The 14,385-nt window shown below is 49.9% G+C and overlaps 1 protein-coding gene across 2 annotated transcripts in view; it reads right to left on the bottom strand.

The window, feature by feature from the left end:
* Window positions 1-266: 266 nt before the first annotated feature.
* Window positions 267-14,385, bottom strand: part of Cit (citron rho-interacting serine/threonine kinase) — a 162,268-nt gene continuing 148,149 nt past the window's right edge. For both annotated transcript variants that reach the window (XM_021161971.2, XM_029477721.1), the window contains 8 exons: window positions 12,333-12,425; window positions 10,896-11,004; window positions 10,651-10,779; window positions 10,064-10,144; window positions 7,954-8,032; window positions 7,678-7,857; window positions 513-822; window positions 267-300 (listed from right to left, as the gene is read on the bottom strand). In XM_021161971.2, coding sequence (XP_021017630.1) covers window positions 277-300; window positions 513-822; window positions 7,678-7,857; window positions 7,954-8,032; window positions 10,064-10,144; window positions 10,651-10,779; window positions 10,896-11,004; window positions 12,333-12,425 — 1,005 coding nt within the window. In that variant the 3' untranslated portion in view covers window positions 267-276. The remainder of the gene's footprint in view (window positions 301-512; window positions 823-7,677; window positions 7,858-7,953; window positions 8,033-10,063; window positions 10,145-10,650; window positions 10,780-10,895; window positions 11,005-12,332; window positions 12,426-14,385) is intronic.

Below are 14,385 nucleotides of genomic sequence, written 5' to 3'. Positions count from 1 at the left end.
CTCCCCTCTGAGAGGGGGGGGGCAATGCTGAGCTCTGTCAGCGCCTAAGAGCCTTGGCTAGCTGCACCCCTTGGAGATGGGGGTGTCCGTGCCAAGGACAGTCTGGACCCAGCTGTGCCGAATGCGGGCCGGGCCGGGCTGAGCCGGGCCGGGCCGGGCGGGGCTGGGCGGACGGGTGCTGGGGTCCCCTGTGGTGGAGACTCAGAGTGCGGTGTTTTCCTGCAGACTGAGATGAGGAGGTGGTTTTTTTGTTTTGTTTTGTTTTCTGGCTGAGACTTATACTGAAGACTGGTCCCAGACCTAGGAGCCAAACAGAGAGGAGGGGGTTTTAGCATCCAAAGCCAGGAACTGCTGGCCCCCTGCATAAGGCAAGCAGGGCTTTACAGTGCCTGTCTTGCCCCCCCAGCAGCTGACCAGGGTGCTATACTGAACAATGCCAACTTAACAGAATCAGCCCTCAAAGAATGGGGTCAGGCAGGAAACGAGTCCCTGAAAAAAAAAAAGTCCCTCACCTTGTTAACTTGGGACAGTGGGGTCCTCACGGCTCCCGCAGGCAGCCGGCCCCTGCTGCTGTCTTCAAACAGTCTCCCTGGAGACCGCTCTCTCCTAGTGCTGAGCATCCGGCCTGGGGACTTCTCCCGCTCCAGAGGGCGGCCTGGAGATTTGTCCCTGCGCAGCTCTGTCCGACCCTCTCTGTCTCGGTAGCGGTGCGGTGTGCTTGGCTCTCGGGGGTGGCTGGGGCCTTCCGGTGGCGCCGGGCTGGAGGCCACACGTTTGGTGATGTGCTCGTTGTATGTTGGTGGGCCACGCTTGTTGGGGCTGCTGGGGACAAGGAGGAGTCAGGAGCTGAGATGTCACAGGCCCAAAGCTGTAGCTCCTGCCCCTCTAAGTATCCACCCGGGACCCTTTTCAACACTGTTCATTTGGTTTAATTTTTGAGACAAGGTTCTCACTCAGTATGTATTCAGCTGGTTTGGAACACACTATAAAGCCCAGGCTGAAGCCGGTGGTGGTGGTGCACGCCTTTAATCCCAGCACTGGGGAGGCAGAGGCAGNCGGATTTCTGAGTTCAAGGCCAGCTTGGTCTACAAAGTGAGTTCCAGGACAGCCAGGGCTATATAGAGAAACCCTGTCTCGAAAAACCAAAAAAAAAAAAAAAAAAAAAAAGCCCAGGCTGGCTTCCAAGTCATGATCCTCCTGCCTCAGCTCCTAAGGGCTGGGGTTAGAGGTGTAACAACTACCATTCCCTCTTACTAGGAAAAGCTGAGAGCTGAGGACGAGGACAGGAGAACCCCGGACTTCTAGGTGTCTGTGCCCTGGCATGGCGGGAACTTGCTGCAGGAAGGAGCTGAAAACCAGGACACCGGTTTGCAAAAATGATCTTCTAAGTGTCAGCTGGTCGTGAACAGCTTTATGCTGTGGCCTCGCCTCCGCATCCAGTGTGCTAACTAGTGATTCAGATAAATGCTCTGAAAGCCAGCCGACTTCGCGTCTCTCGGGTATTAAATGTAAGGGAGCTGATTTCTACACCCTGGAATCAAATGCCTCCTGGAGCTGCAGAGCTCAGAGACAGAAGATGCATTAGAACAAATAAATCCAAGGGAGAAAAATACATTAAGCCTCTTTGTAATGAAAGAGACGTTCTAGCGTGCATCCACAGGGGCCCATCCTAAGGCTAGCGGGAGGGAGCTGGAGGGAGCTCTGCGTCCAGGGAAGCAGGGTGGCTTCAGGAAGGCCACTCGGGACGGCTGCTTAGATTAATGAGGGCAGAGACAGCATTCATCACTCCAGGCCAACTGGGCAGCCTTTCATCTCCGTATCCATAATGGCCAATGAGCTACCACATCCACTTTATGGTTTCTGCAGAGTTATGGTCCCCGCTCTGCTAAACAGACCAGGAAACCTGGGGTCACAGCCAGCCAAGCCAATCATAGATACTCTGACCCGCCCACAGCAGCCAAGAGCAGCGATGATTGGATGATTGGCTTAAGTGGGGCTTGGGGGGGGGGCACCCCCGGGGAAAGCCAACAGGTTAGCCCTTTCCCATTCACAGCACCTGCAGCCATTCTGGACAACAGAGCCAGCAGTGGACCACGTGGGGTGCACGGCCATGGGGAAGCCTACTGCCAACATTTGGAGCCCTCTCTGGCATGAGTTAGAAATGACACCAAGGTTCTAGGCACTTTAGGGGTGCACACTGGCCGGTTGTGCCATCACTCTGGGGATGGGATCAAGTCAAAGGGCATTGGCACTGGCCTCTCCTAGCACATTCCCGTGGTCAAAACCACAGCGATGAAGAGGTAAGGCCACCGCTCAGACATGTTAAGGTACAGAAAAGAGTGCACAGAACTCTACCACTTGTCCCATCAAGGTCCTGATCTGACTAAAACCACACCGACCAAGGCTGGGGTGCAGGGGTGGCGCAGTGGCTGAACCCTTGGCTACTATGCCAGTACTAGGGTTCAATTCTCAGCACTGCCAAAAATAAAAAATAAAAAACCATGCACATGCGCACACTCATGCATGCTGACCAAAAGGATTGCAAAACCAGCTTGGAGCAATCCAACAGCATTTCTGCAAGAAAACCGACCTTGCTAAGGCTCAATGACGACTTAGCATGCCCTGGGCCCGTGCCTCTCCCCGGACCGATGGGAGAAGTGACAGCCACCACGAAGAATCAGCAGCCTGAAACATCTGGAAGGCACAGACAGGCTCCAGTCTCATAAGCTCACTTCCAGAAAAGGGATCGATATCTGACCTGGAAAATCTATACAGACACTCAGGGCTGTCTTTGTTGGGCTGAACCTGGGGGCTTGCTGGACAAGAAGAGGCCCCACCTGACAAATGAACGTGGAGCAAAGCCGGAGGCAGTCTCGGACGCAGAGGAAAACAAACTTCTTTTGGGAGTGATGGAAACATTTTAAACTCAGATATTGGTGGAGACTTAATACATTTACAAAAATGCTCAGACCACTAAACTGTACACCTTGCAGGGTGTCTTTATAGTAGGCAGGTATCGCAGTAGAGAACACAGTGGGATCCAGGGGACTAGAGGGTTCAAGTGTAAAAATTTACTCCCCACTGTGCGAGAGTAGTTTGACGTGCCTGTGCCTGTGTGAGTTTATGAGCATAGTGTGCTTGCAGATGCTGGAGAAGATCAGAAGAGGGTGGTGGATCCCCTGCCACCTATTGGAAGCCTCCTGGTGTGGGTGTTGGGAACCGAACCTTAGTCCTCTCAAAGACACACACACACACCACTAAGCCATCTCTCTAGTCCTCCTCACAGTGAGATGTTAAAAGGGTTGAAATGGAATTTAATTGTGGTATTTAGATGTGGAGACATTGCTTTTGGGACATGAGCAGGGTTGGATATAGAGATAGAAACGCACGTAAGTGTGTTGGTCTCTTGTCTTTTTACCATGTGGACCATCGACTGTAGAACAGTACTGTACTGGCTGGTTCTGTGTGTCAAGCTGAATTTATCACAGAGAAAGGAGCCTCCCTTGAGGAAGTGACCCCATGAGATCCAGCTGTAAGGCATTTTCTCAATTAGGGGTCAAGGCTGGAGGGCCCAGCCCATTATGGGCAAGATTATCCCTGGGCTGGTAGTCCTAGGTTCAAGCTGAGCAAGCCAGGGGAAGCAAGCCAGTAAAGAACATCCCTCCATGGCTCTGCATCAGCTCCTGCTTCCTGACCTGCTTGAGTTCCAGTCCTGCATCCTTTGGTGATGAACAGCAGTGTGGAAGTGTAAGCCGAATAAACCCTTTTCTCCCCAACTTGCTTCTTGGTCATGATGTTTGTGCAGGAACAGAAACCCTGACTAAGACAAGTACCATGAGCCTCTTTTCTTTATAACTCAGTATTTCATTGTCATAGTGCCAGAAAACAGACTCATACGTGGCATTGTTTTTATGGAGTTGCACATGTGGACGTGTGCACATATATATGCAGAAAGATAATTTGGTTTCTTCCTGGGTGGTGGTGGTGGTGTGAGGGGGAGGAAGAGAGGTTCAGATCCTTGAGGGATGAGGGGAAAGGAATGTCTGAGCCAGGAGTTCAAGGTAGCATGGTGTGATGGTCTGGATATGCTTGAGTCAGGGAGTGGCACTATTAGGAGGTGTGACCTTGTTGGAATAGGTGTGTCACTGTAGGTATGAGCTTTAAGACCCTCATCCTGGAAGCCAGTATTCTGACAGCAGCCTTCAGATGAAGATGTAGAATTCTTAGCTCCTCCTGCACCATGCCTGCCTGGATGCTGCCATGTTCCTACCTTGATGATAATGGACTGAACTTCTGAACCTGTAAGCCAGCCCCAATTAAATGTTGCCCTTATAATAATTGCCTTGGCCATGGTGTCTGCTCACAGCAGTAAAACCCTAACTAAGACAGAAGTTCGTACCAGGGACTGGGGTATTGCTATGATAGGCCTGACCATGCTTTTGTTTGGAAGAATGTGGATTTGGGGACTTTGGATTTGGAAAGCTTTGGGATGCTTTAAGTGGGGGCTTAGTGAGCCATCCTAGTAGGAATATGGAAGATTTTGTTGCTGTGAGTGATTTCAACTGTGCTGCCCGGGCCCAAGAGGATTCAGTGGAGAAGAATTTCAGAACGTGGCCTAGAGACTGTTTTTGTTGTATGGTGGTGGAGAGTGTAGCTGTATCTTGCCCTTGTCTCAAGAGTCTGCCTGAGTCTAAGGTAAAGAGATTTATTTATATTGATTGCATTGACAAAGGAAGTTTCAAAAAAGCCCAGCAGAGACTTTGTTCTCTGGTTAAGTCTCATGAAGAGCATTTTGAACAAGTGAAACAAGCTTAGAAAGGAAAAGTATAAAATATATGGTTCAAGTATTAAAGGGGCACATTGAGCGAATCTATTATGTTCTAGGAGGTAACAGATTAAGAGATTTGGGGGCAAGACCCCACCCAGCTAAATTGAGATCCAGGCATGGTGGTATACACTTTAATCCCAGGAGACAGGCATGCAGGTCTCTGAGTTCAAGGTCAATCTATAGAGCAAGATCCAGGTCAGCCAAGCTTAGGCAGCGAAGGAGTTGGAAAAGCAGCAGCAAGTGATAATGTAATAGAACAAGGGGGCCATGTTCCAGCTCCTGCAAGCAGCAGAACTCAGCAGCTTCGGCCATGTGTCTCTAACTTGATAGTCAAGGGGAGAAGGATGCTACTTAGCTGGAGCAGTGATTAAGAAGAGACCAGCTGAAGAGATGGCTCAGCGGTTAAGAGCATTGACTGTTCTTCCAGAGGTCCGGAGTTCAATTCCCAGCAACCACATAGTGGCTCACAACCATATGTAATGGGATCTGATGCCCTCTTCTGGTGTGTCTAAAGATAGCTACAGTATACTCTTATAAATAAAATAAATAAATGATTTTAAAAAGAAGAATAGACCAGCATTACTGAGATGAAATCTTCTGGGAAGTGTTTTCTGAGAGCACAAAGAAGCTGTGTTCTAGAGATAGCTAAAGTTATACCTCGGGTTGCAGCTGTCACCTAGGTGGTACTGGTTTTGAAGGCATGAAGGGATCATGAAGAGCAGCTGAGGCTTGGCACTGTGAGAGGTCATGGAAGGCCACTGGTGAACAGGCAGCCTCAGTTGCAGCTGATGGCCCAGGACTGAGGGGGTCATGAAAAGGATTTGAGGCTTGGCACCATGAAGAGAACCTATGAGAGGCTATTGGTGAAGCCTAGTTGCAGTATAAGGCCCCAGTGTATTGGAGATGCCAGCACCATGGGCTGACCACCAAGAACCGCAGCAGCAGTGAAGTGGATCAACCTGAGCTTAGAGTGCTACAGAGGGCAGAGCTGGGGCAGTGACACCAGCCCTTCAGAGGAGCCCAGAAGATCATGTGTGGATCCCAGACACTGAAACAAGAAGGTGTGAAGTTGAAGTTGCCTTGGGTCTCCAAGATGTTCGAGATGTCAGAGCCATGGACTATCTGAAGAGGAAAGCTGCTACCAGGGAGTGGAACCAGCCCCAGAGAGAGGAGTTTGTTGGAGTCAACAAAGATGAAAAAGGAGTGGAGATCTGAAGACCACTTTGACATCAGACATGGAGATGCAGAGTTTGGAGTCTGCCCAGCTGGTTTCCTGTCTTGCTTTGGGGATTACAGTTAAGTGACTGGGTGGATCTCAGAAGGGAGAGACCTTGAATTTTGGACTTTTAATGTTGTTGAGACTGCTATAGACTATAGGAACTTTTGAAGTTGGATCAAATGTATTTTGCATTATGCTATGTTTAGGTGTGGACATAAACTCATTTATTTGAACAAGCCTATGAAGGCCAGGGAGTGGAATGTGACGGTTTGTATATGCTTGGGTCAGGGAGTGGTGTTATTAAGAGGTGTGGCTTTGTTGGAGTAGGTGTGTCATTGTGGGGGTGGGCAATGAGACCCCTTTCCTCCTAACCACGTGGGAGCCAGTCTTCTAGCAAGCCTTCAGATGAAGATGTAGAACTCTCAGCTCCTCCTGCACCACGTCTGCCTGGATGCTGCCATGCTCCTGCCTTGATGATAATGGACTGAACCTCTGAACCTGTAAACCAACTCCAATTAAATGCTGTCCTTTATAAGAGTTGCCTTGGTCATGGTGTCTGCTCACAGCAGTAAAACCCTAACTAAGACACATGGGGACCTGACAAGGCCATTATCTCTTTAAATTAAGGGGCAGGCTGTTAGACTGATGGCTCGGCAGTTAAGAGCGCTGGCTTTTTTCCAGAGGACCTGAATTCAATTCCCAGCAACCAAATGTCTGTAACCCCAGCTACGGTGGATTAGACACCCTCTTCTGGTCTCCTTGGGTAAGGGGCACACACATACATGCAGGCAAAATATTCATATGCATAAAATAGAATTAAAAAAAAATGAGCCAGGTGAAAGTAGCACAGTCTGGAGGCAGAGGCAGAGGGGCAGAGGGGCAGAGGCTGATGACCTCTATGAGTTAGAGGCCAGCCTGGTCAATAATAGTGACTTCCAGGCCAGCCAAGGCTACAAAATGAGACAAAAATAAATAAAAATACATAAATCTTTATTTAAAAAAAAGTGAGAAAGAAAAGAAAGCAAAGAGACTACTATTTAATACTTTCTGTGGCCTGGGTACTATATCTGGGGTTAGACTTCCAACACAAATTTAAATACAAGTTATAAAATAAAATAGAACTCTGAAGCATTCTCGAGTTCCATAGAAGCCTCCAGGTGGCCTGAGAAGCTACTGTCCACTCCCGCCCCCACCCCTGCCCCACTCCTCAGGACCTCCCCTCTGCCTGCTTTGCCTCCCTGCCCTCCCGATGCCCCTCCCTAGCTTCCTTTCTTTGGGGAAGTCCTTCCTGGTCCCAAGTCTAGGCTGCGGGTCCTCCTGTGAGCTCCCACAGTGCTCTAGTGCTCTAGCATCAGGATTAGACCGAGGGCTCCAGTTGCCTCTTGCACTGGGCATAAGCAGCTAGTACGAAGAAGGGGCCACAGGGTTCCCTGGGGCTCAGCAGCTAGTACCACAGACATAGACCAAACAAGGAAGCATGAGTCTGGAGCCCTTTTCTCTACAGAGCCACTGAAGGCTGGCTCCCTCAGGGAAATGTCAGACGCTTCCTGCCGCTGTGACCAGGAGCCCTCCCCAGTCTGATGCTTTTCCTTGAGTGTCTTCACATGGCGGAGGGAAGGAGACTCAGTACCTGCGGGAGGTGGAGGGCACCCGGTGCTGCTCAGTGCCTGACTCCTTCACGAGGTTTCCTTTGCAGCATATGACCCTTAACTTGTCCTGGTATGAGGAGGCCAGGTAAATCGCTCCGGAGGAAATTGCGGGGCCCAGGTAGCGAGGGTTTGGAATTTCCAGATATGCTCGGGCAGGGCTCCTGCAGGATTCCAGAAGAGAGTTGACAAAGTTGTTATTGGTGACAAAGGTTGCTGGGTGGCACTCCAGTCTTCAAAGCAAGGAGGGAAACGCTTACCCCAGTGAGGATCTGGCCTGGATCTCAATGACTTCCAGGGAGTTGAAGTGAGTCACAAACAGATAAGGTTCTCTGTAGGCTGCAAGGCCACCACGGAGGATGAGCATGAGGGGGAAAAAAGGCGGGGGTGGGGGGGCAGTAAAATCAAAACCTGAACAAGGAAGGACCAGTGACCCAGCATCCAGCACCTATCATGGTGCCAGTGACCCAGCATCCAGCACCCATTGCAGTGTAACCACACTAGCTTGGGCTCAGTTGTTACCTTGCTGCTCATTACAGCCTAACTTAACTTATATCAGTTAAGTAAATTACTACATCCCCATGGAACTCTGTGCAAGGTAAAGAATGCACCAGGAGGCCCTGTGTCTACCCACAGTGCACCGCTCAGCCAGCAGGGCAAGTTGAGAAGCGTGTGCAGAGCATGTTATCCCCCTGATGGGGAGAAGTCTACCACATGCTTGCGTTTGCACAGAACACTGGGAAGATGATAAGCCCAGCAAAGTTCTTCTTCCCTTTGGGGACAACAAGATGGAGATTGCAGTGGATGGACACCAGGGTAAGAATTCTCCTAGGGACCTGTTTATACTACAACACTCTCCAAGTTTTTAAAGATTTTCCCCCCTAGATATAAGTGTTTTGCCTGTATATGAGCATCTGTGCACATATGTGCCTGATGCCCTCAGAGACCAGAAGAAGGTGTCAGATTCCCAGAACTGGAGTCACAGATGGCTGTGAGCTGCCATGTGAGTGCTGGGAACCAAACCAGGGTCCTCTGGAAGAGCAGTCAGTGCTCTCTCCGTCCTCTCCAAGCCGAGTTTTTAAAAGATCAGGATTTAAATATTACAGTAGGGCTGTACTGTTATTCTACTTTGCTTCATTTTGGAGACGGTCTCCCCATGGCGCCCAGGCTGGTGATGAACCCCAGAACCAGCACAGCAGCTATGTCTTAACACTTATCTCTCTAAGAGGGGGCACTACTGCCAGAGAAGACGGGCCGGACCCTGTTCCCTCCTCTGTTGTCACGGCTGCTCCTGTGGCAAGCCATGACTCTGAACATGGCAGCTCTGTTGGCCTGCCTGAGCCAGCAGAATGTGGTGCAAGAGAAAGGCCATGAAACCTCTGTCTATGTCCTGGATGAGTCTAGATAGAGAGGAACCAAGGCCTCTAGCTAAGTGACCCCGTGGCCAACAACAGAAGAAGAGACACAGAGAAGATGCCTTGCTTCTCCTTGTTTCTAAGGCTGTTTTGTACCTTCGGCTTGCCCTAGATCCCAGTGACACCATGAGGGACACAGCTGAACAGACCCAGAGCCGGGGACAACAAGCGGCTGCTTTAAGCTCCTGAGAGCCAGGATTGCTTCTTACATAGCAACAGGTGAACAATAACAACAAAAAAGTATTTTCTTTTACGTTTGTTTATTTACTCTGTGCATGTGCGTGAATGTGTGTGCGTGTGTGTGGATGTATGTGTGTGGATGTGTGACAGAGACAGAGTGTGTGTGTTTCTGACAGAGATATGTGTATGCATGTGTGAGTGTGTATTTGTGTGTGTGTGTGTGTGTGTGTGTGTGTGNGAGAGAGAGAGAGAGAGAGAGAGAGAGAGAGAGAGAGAGAGAGAGAGAGATCACTAGAGCATCCTGGTCCCGCAGGACTTATGGGCCTGCACATCTGTTTCTTCTTTGACCTACTCTGCATTTAGGACGTACAACAGAGAACAGCATCCGACAAGACAGCACGCGGATGCCTCCCATGGTGTGTGCACTTAGAGAATGAACAGGTATGAGCTCACTGTTCTGCCTAGTCAGAACTCATTTCTGTTCAAGTATACCATGGGATACTACACAGCCTTGAAAATGACTTTAAATCCATGAGGAATATTCTCCTTTGTATCATGAGATTGTACGTTCCACCAAGGATAGACTGTGGCCTTGGAGACAAGACGTTCACAGTTCTCCACAAACCCACTGTTAGGTGAATTCTGCCCATGCCACTTAAGTCCATTAGAAGGCACCATTACCAGACCAAAGCCAAGAACTCCACATGATTCCTTCCCAGGACACAAGCTTTGGAGATCAGGCGACCCCCCTGCCCCCACCCCGTACCTCACATACCGAAGGCCAGAGGTAAGCGACTCCACTTGAGATCATCTGTGCGGCTGCGTCTTCCGTAAGAATCCACGAACACCCCAAATTCTGTAAGGCGCCAAGGGCATGGGGACATTAGCCACGTGTGCTTTGATGGGAGAACAAAGACCAAAGCCCAGGGGCAACTGACTGGCTCTAACTGGACTGGCAAAGCTAGACAACCGCCACAGAACCATCTCCAGTTTAAATTGAAACGCTCCTAAGTGAGGTTTTCTGAGTAATCCGTTTTCCTCAAGAAAAAATGTTGACAGAAAAAAAAAAAAAAAAAAAGTGGGAGAGGAAAAAAGGGAGGGATAGACAGACAGAAACAGACAGTCAGGAAGGGGGAAATGAAATGCCCAGAGATTAAAAACGAAGAAACACTTAAGAGGAAAAAAACTCAAGAGACAACAACGGCAAGAAAGAAGGTCAGGGTGGCCAGGTCACTGCCCTGCTTACGAGAGGTCGCAGTGGGCATCCGTGGTGCTGGGTAGACATTCTCCACCTCCTTGCCAAGACCCACCCTGCCTAGCAAGGGAAAGGCACTGGGTCCCGGCACTGGGCTGGCGACCTACCGTGGAAGCACAGCAGGTACTCTTCTCGCTGCCCGGCGCTGTTCGCCTGCACAATGGAGACAGGGAAGCTGTTGGACGAGGAGGCGAACACAGCAGGTGCCAAGGAATGGTCGTTCTTGTCCAGGAACTCTGTGAAGACAGGCCAGGTGGGGGGCTTCAGGGATGAAGCCCGAGCCACCCTCCCTCCGAAGGACCCGAGCTGCCGATGTGGGGTGGGGAGGAGGGTTGGAGGATGGCAGTCATACCGTCAAGCGTGTACTGCTTCATGTCGATCTCATAGAATTTGTTGGTCCCAATGAGGATGCTGTAGTTGGTGAAGTGGATACAGCTGCAGGGCTCTGAGGTCTCGATCTCCTGAGGTGAGGGGCACAGAGGGGCAGAGATGACACGGGATGCATGTTTCTGCTGCTCTGTCTCTGCCTGAGGCTCTAGCCAAGCCTCTCACAACATGCCAGGATGACCCACGACCTGTATGGTACCTCACTACAGTTGTCTACCCCAGCCCCTGCAATCCTGAAAAAACAAGGCAGAACTGCAACTCCCAAGTGGGTGAGAAATTTGCACAGACAGGCAAAATGGCAACAATGTATCCTTGCAGGAGCAAATGGCTGGAATCTTACACCAACTACTGACACTGGCAGCTGGGGTACCTAGCCTAGTGTCTGGCTTTGGGCTGGCCCATAATTTGCTGGTTTCTAATTTGAGGCTGTATTAGCCACACGGCATTACTGCATGCCTGTCTTAACTGCCTCCTAATTATTTGTAGTTGTTCCTAGGCTAATCCTAATATCATTAAAACAAAACAAAACATAACATAACAAGCATGCTTTCTCGAAGTGATGACCAGGAATCCTGTTTGCCTGCAGCCAATGGTTTAAACTTTAATCATCACCTTCACAGAAAATGTATCCCTTGGCTGCATACCACGCCAGCCCGAGGAAACAGAGATGCGGGATGCTACCTTGAGAGGTAGGAAATCAAAGGTAGACTCAGCCTTAGATGGGGAAAGGCAGCTCTTGCCCAGCTTCACTGCCCCCCTCGGGAATCAGACAACCCTGAAGTGGCCAGCTCCATCCCCGATCCACGGGTGGTCGAGAAGCACGGGCTAACAAGCCCACAGAGACAGTGGCTCACTAACAACCTGGACATGTAACTCATTTCCCCTTTCACTCTGGTATTATCATGGCATGACCCAGACTTGTCACTACACAACACATTTAGTCTGGGGACAACGGACATCGTCTGCAGAAGTGAGGCAAAGTTAAAGGTTGGAATGTTTCTTCCTCCACACAGCAGTCATCCCCTACAAAGCATTCTGTCCTCAGGAGAACTAGACTCTTCATCACAAGGCAAAACGGAGCCAGTGCTGGCTTATTCCTTATTACCAGAAACCTCCAGGAGCTGAGGGAGACAAGGCAGACACTGCCTGGTACTGTTAACTTCTAAGACAAAGCTGCCTTCTGTCAGCTCAAAGGGGCATCTCCTCCATCCACCTTCAGAAAGCTGAGTCGGTTGGGCAGATCCCTCACAAGAGTAAAGAGAGAGGGGACACTGTGGCTACCACAGGCTCTGGGATCTTCCAGGAAGGACAGGTTTCACTCTCTAAACAGAGAGGGCCAGGCACAAGCTATCCTCAACATAGCACAATGGGACCCCAGGGGGAGGCTGGGCTGTTGGCTTGCCTTGCGGATGCAGTACTTGCTGAGGTTGTCATTGTAGCGGAGGATGACGACTTTGCTTGGCATAGCGGCGCAGATGCACAGGCTGTTCTCGATCTAGAAGGCCATTGGGGCAAGAAGGAGAACTTGTTACCAGCACCAACTATAGCTCTGCCCAAAACTAGACAAGGTCTCAGCCTCAGCAGCAGAGACATTTTGGACCAGATCATTTTCTGTGATGGAGGTAGGGAGCACCTGTACACTGGAGGAGAACGGGAGCACCGTGGCCCTAGCCACCAGATGCCCGTAGCGCCCTTTACTTGTGATAATCAGAACTGTCTGCGTATTACCAAATGTCTTCTGGTTTGGGATTCACTGACTTAGCTGGGACAAAAGAGAAGGTCTAGGGGCCATGTGACATTGCACAGTTCATATATATATGAGCCTTTGGATGGAGACAGACTTTTTTGACATTACTGAGTGGGGGAGGACACAGTGACACACGAGAAAGGTGAGGGGTAGGTACTAGGGAAATTTGTGAGGTCGTTCATCTCCATTGTCAACCTGATGATTTGGAACCCCTGAGGACATACATGTTGGGCATGGTTAGGCCCTTCCCAGAGTGGATTATCTCAGTCTGGGCTTCTCATCTGGTGCTGTGATCATATCCTCTGACATAGCAATGCATGGAGGACAGGGTTTAACCTGGTTCTCAGTGAACGGTGCAGCTCACGGCTGTATAGAAAATGGGGCAACAGGAGCTGGAACAGGTGGGGGCGGAGAAAGACAAATGCATGCACGCTGGAGCGTGCTCAGCTCGCATTGCTCAGTTATACAATCCAGGATGCCCTGCTTAGGGAATGGGAATGGGCCGGCCCACAAGTAAGACTGCCAGCTCATATCAATTTACATCCCCCAAAGGCATGCGGAAGGGCTCCTCTCCCAGGTGGTTCTAGATTGTCCAGTTAGCAACAAACCACCACCATAACAGGGTGGCAAGCAATGGGCTGGGGTCACACACTAAATACCCCTGGAAAGAAGGGAGCCTGAAGAGGGCCAGCACTCCTGCCTGCTTTCTGATACACAAGGGTTTGAGCCAACAGCCTTGGGCTCCAAGCTCCGGCTGCCATGCCTTCCCGGCCATGACAGACAGACAGACAGATCCATGGGAAACTGAGCCCAGTGGAGACAAGAATAAACACATTTGGATCCAGAGGAAAGTTATTCAGTCGGGTCGGTGGCTATGGAGTTCTACATGAAGATTCTATTTCTATCTCCTACAGTCAGGCTTTTATCTCCCCCTGAGACTGAAAAGAGATCCACTGCACGTAGATCCCTAAACTGAACGGCAGAGAGGAAAACACCAATTACTGGAGATGCTGCTTCTGGGGTTGGGGAGGCTGTGCACATAATTCAGCCTGAGGCTTTACAATTTACATTCACTTTTCACATTGGCTTTAGTATTCCAAACAATAAAAGGAGTGATTTGTAATTTTTAAGTTATTTTTGGAAACCAACATGTACATTTCTAAGTAACTCACTGTTCATAGGAGGAACTTTAAAATCCATGGGATGGTAATGAAAACCATACACATCCACAGATAGAAGGTGCAGCTAGAACAGTAGTCAGAGGACAATGCATAGCCTTGAAAAAAAAAACCTTCCAGTTTCTTATCTAGCTCACTCCGTGGGTCCCACACTAGCACCGTAAGCCATCTAGGGATGATGAAGGCACGGCTGAGAGCACAGGACCCCATCACCGCACAGCAGAGGTCAGCAGCATCTTGGCGTTTTGTTTTGTCACTAGCAGTGGCTCTGGAGCCAATTGGTGGCAAGCACCAAGAGACCACCAAATAAATATAATTTAGAATTTGTATGTTTCTAGTAATAAACACACTTTCTATGTCGACTTGCTTTTTTTTTTTTTCCGGATTATTTTTGGTTTGTCTTGAGACAGGGCCTCGTGACACATCTGCAGCAGGCTTGGAACTCGCTCTGTAAACCAGGTTGGCCTTGCACTCAGAACTCTGCCTGCCTCTGCCTTCCGAGTGTTGTTTTGTGGAGGCTCATCACACAC

This window comes from Mus caroli, chromosome 5, assembly GCF_900094665.2.
Source record: "Mus caroli chromosome 5, CAROLI_EIJ_v1.1, whole genome shotgun sequence".
In the NCBI taxonomy this organism is placed as follows: Eukaryota; Metazoa; Chordata; class Mammalia; order Rodentia; family Muridae; genus Mus; species Mus caroli.
This window is presented reverse-complemented; position numbering and strand designations above follow the sequence as displayed.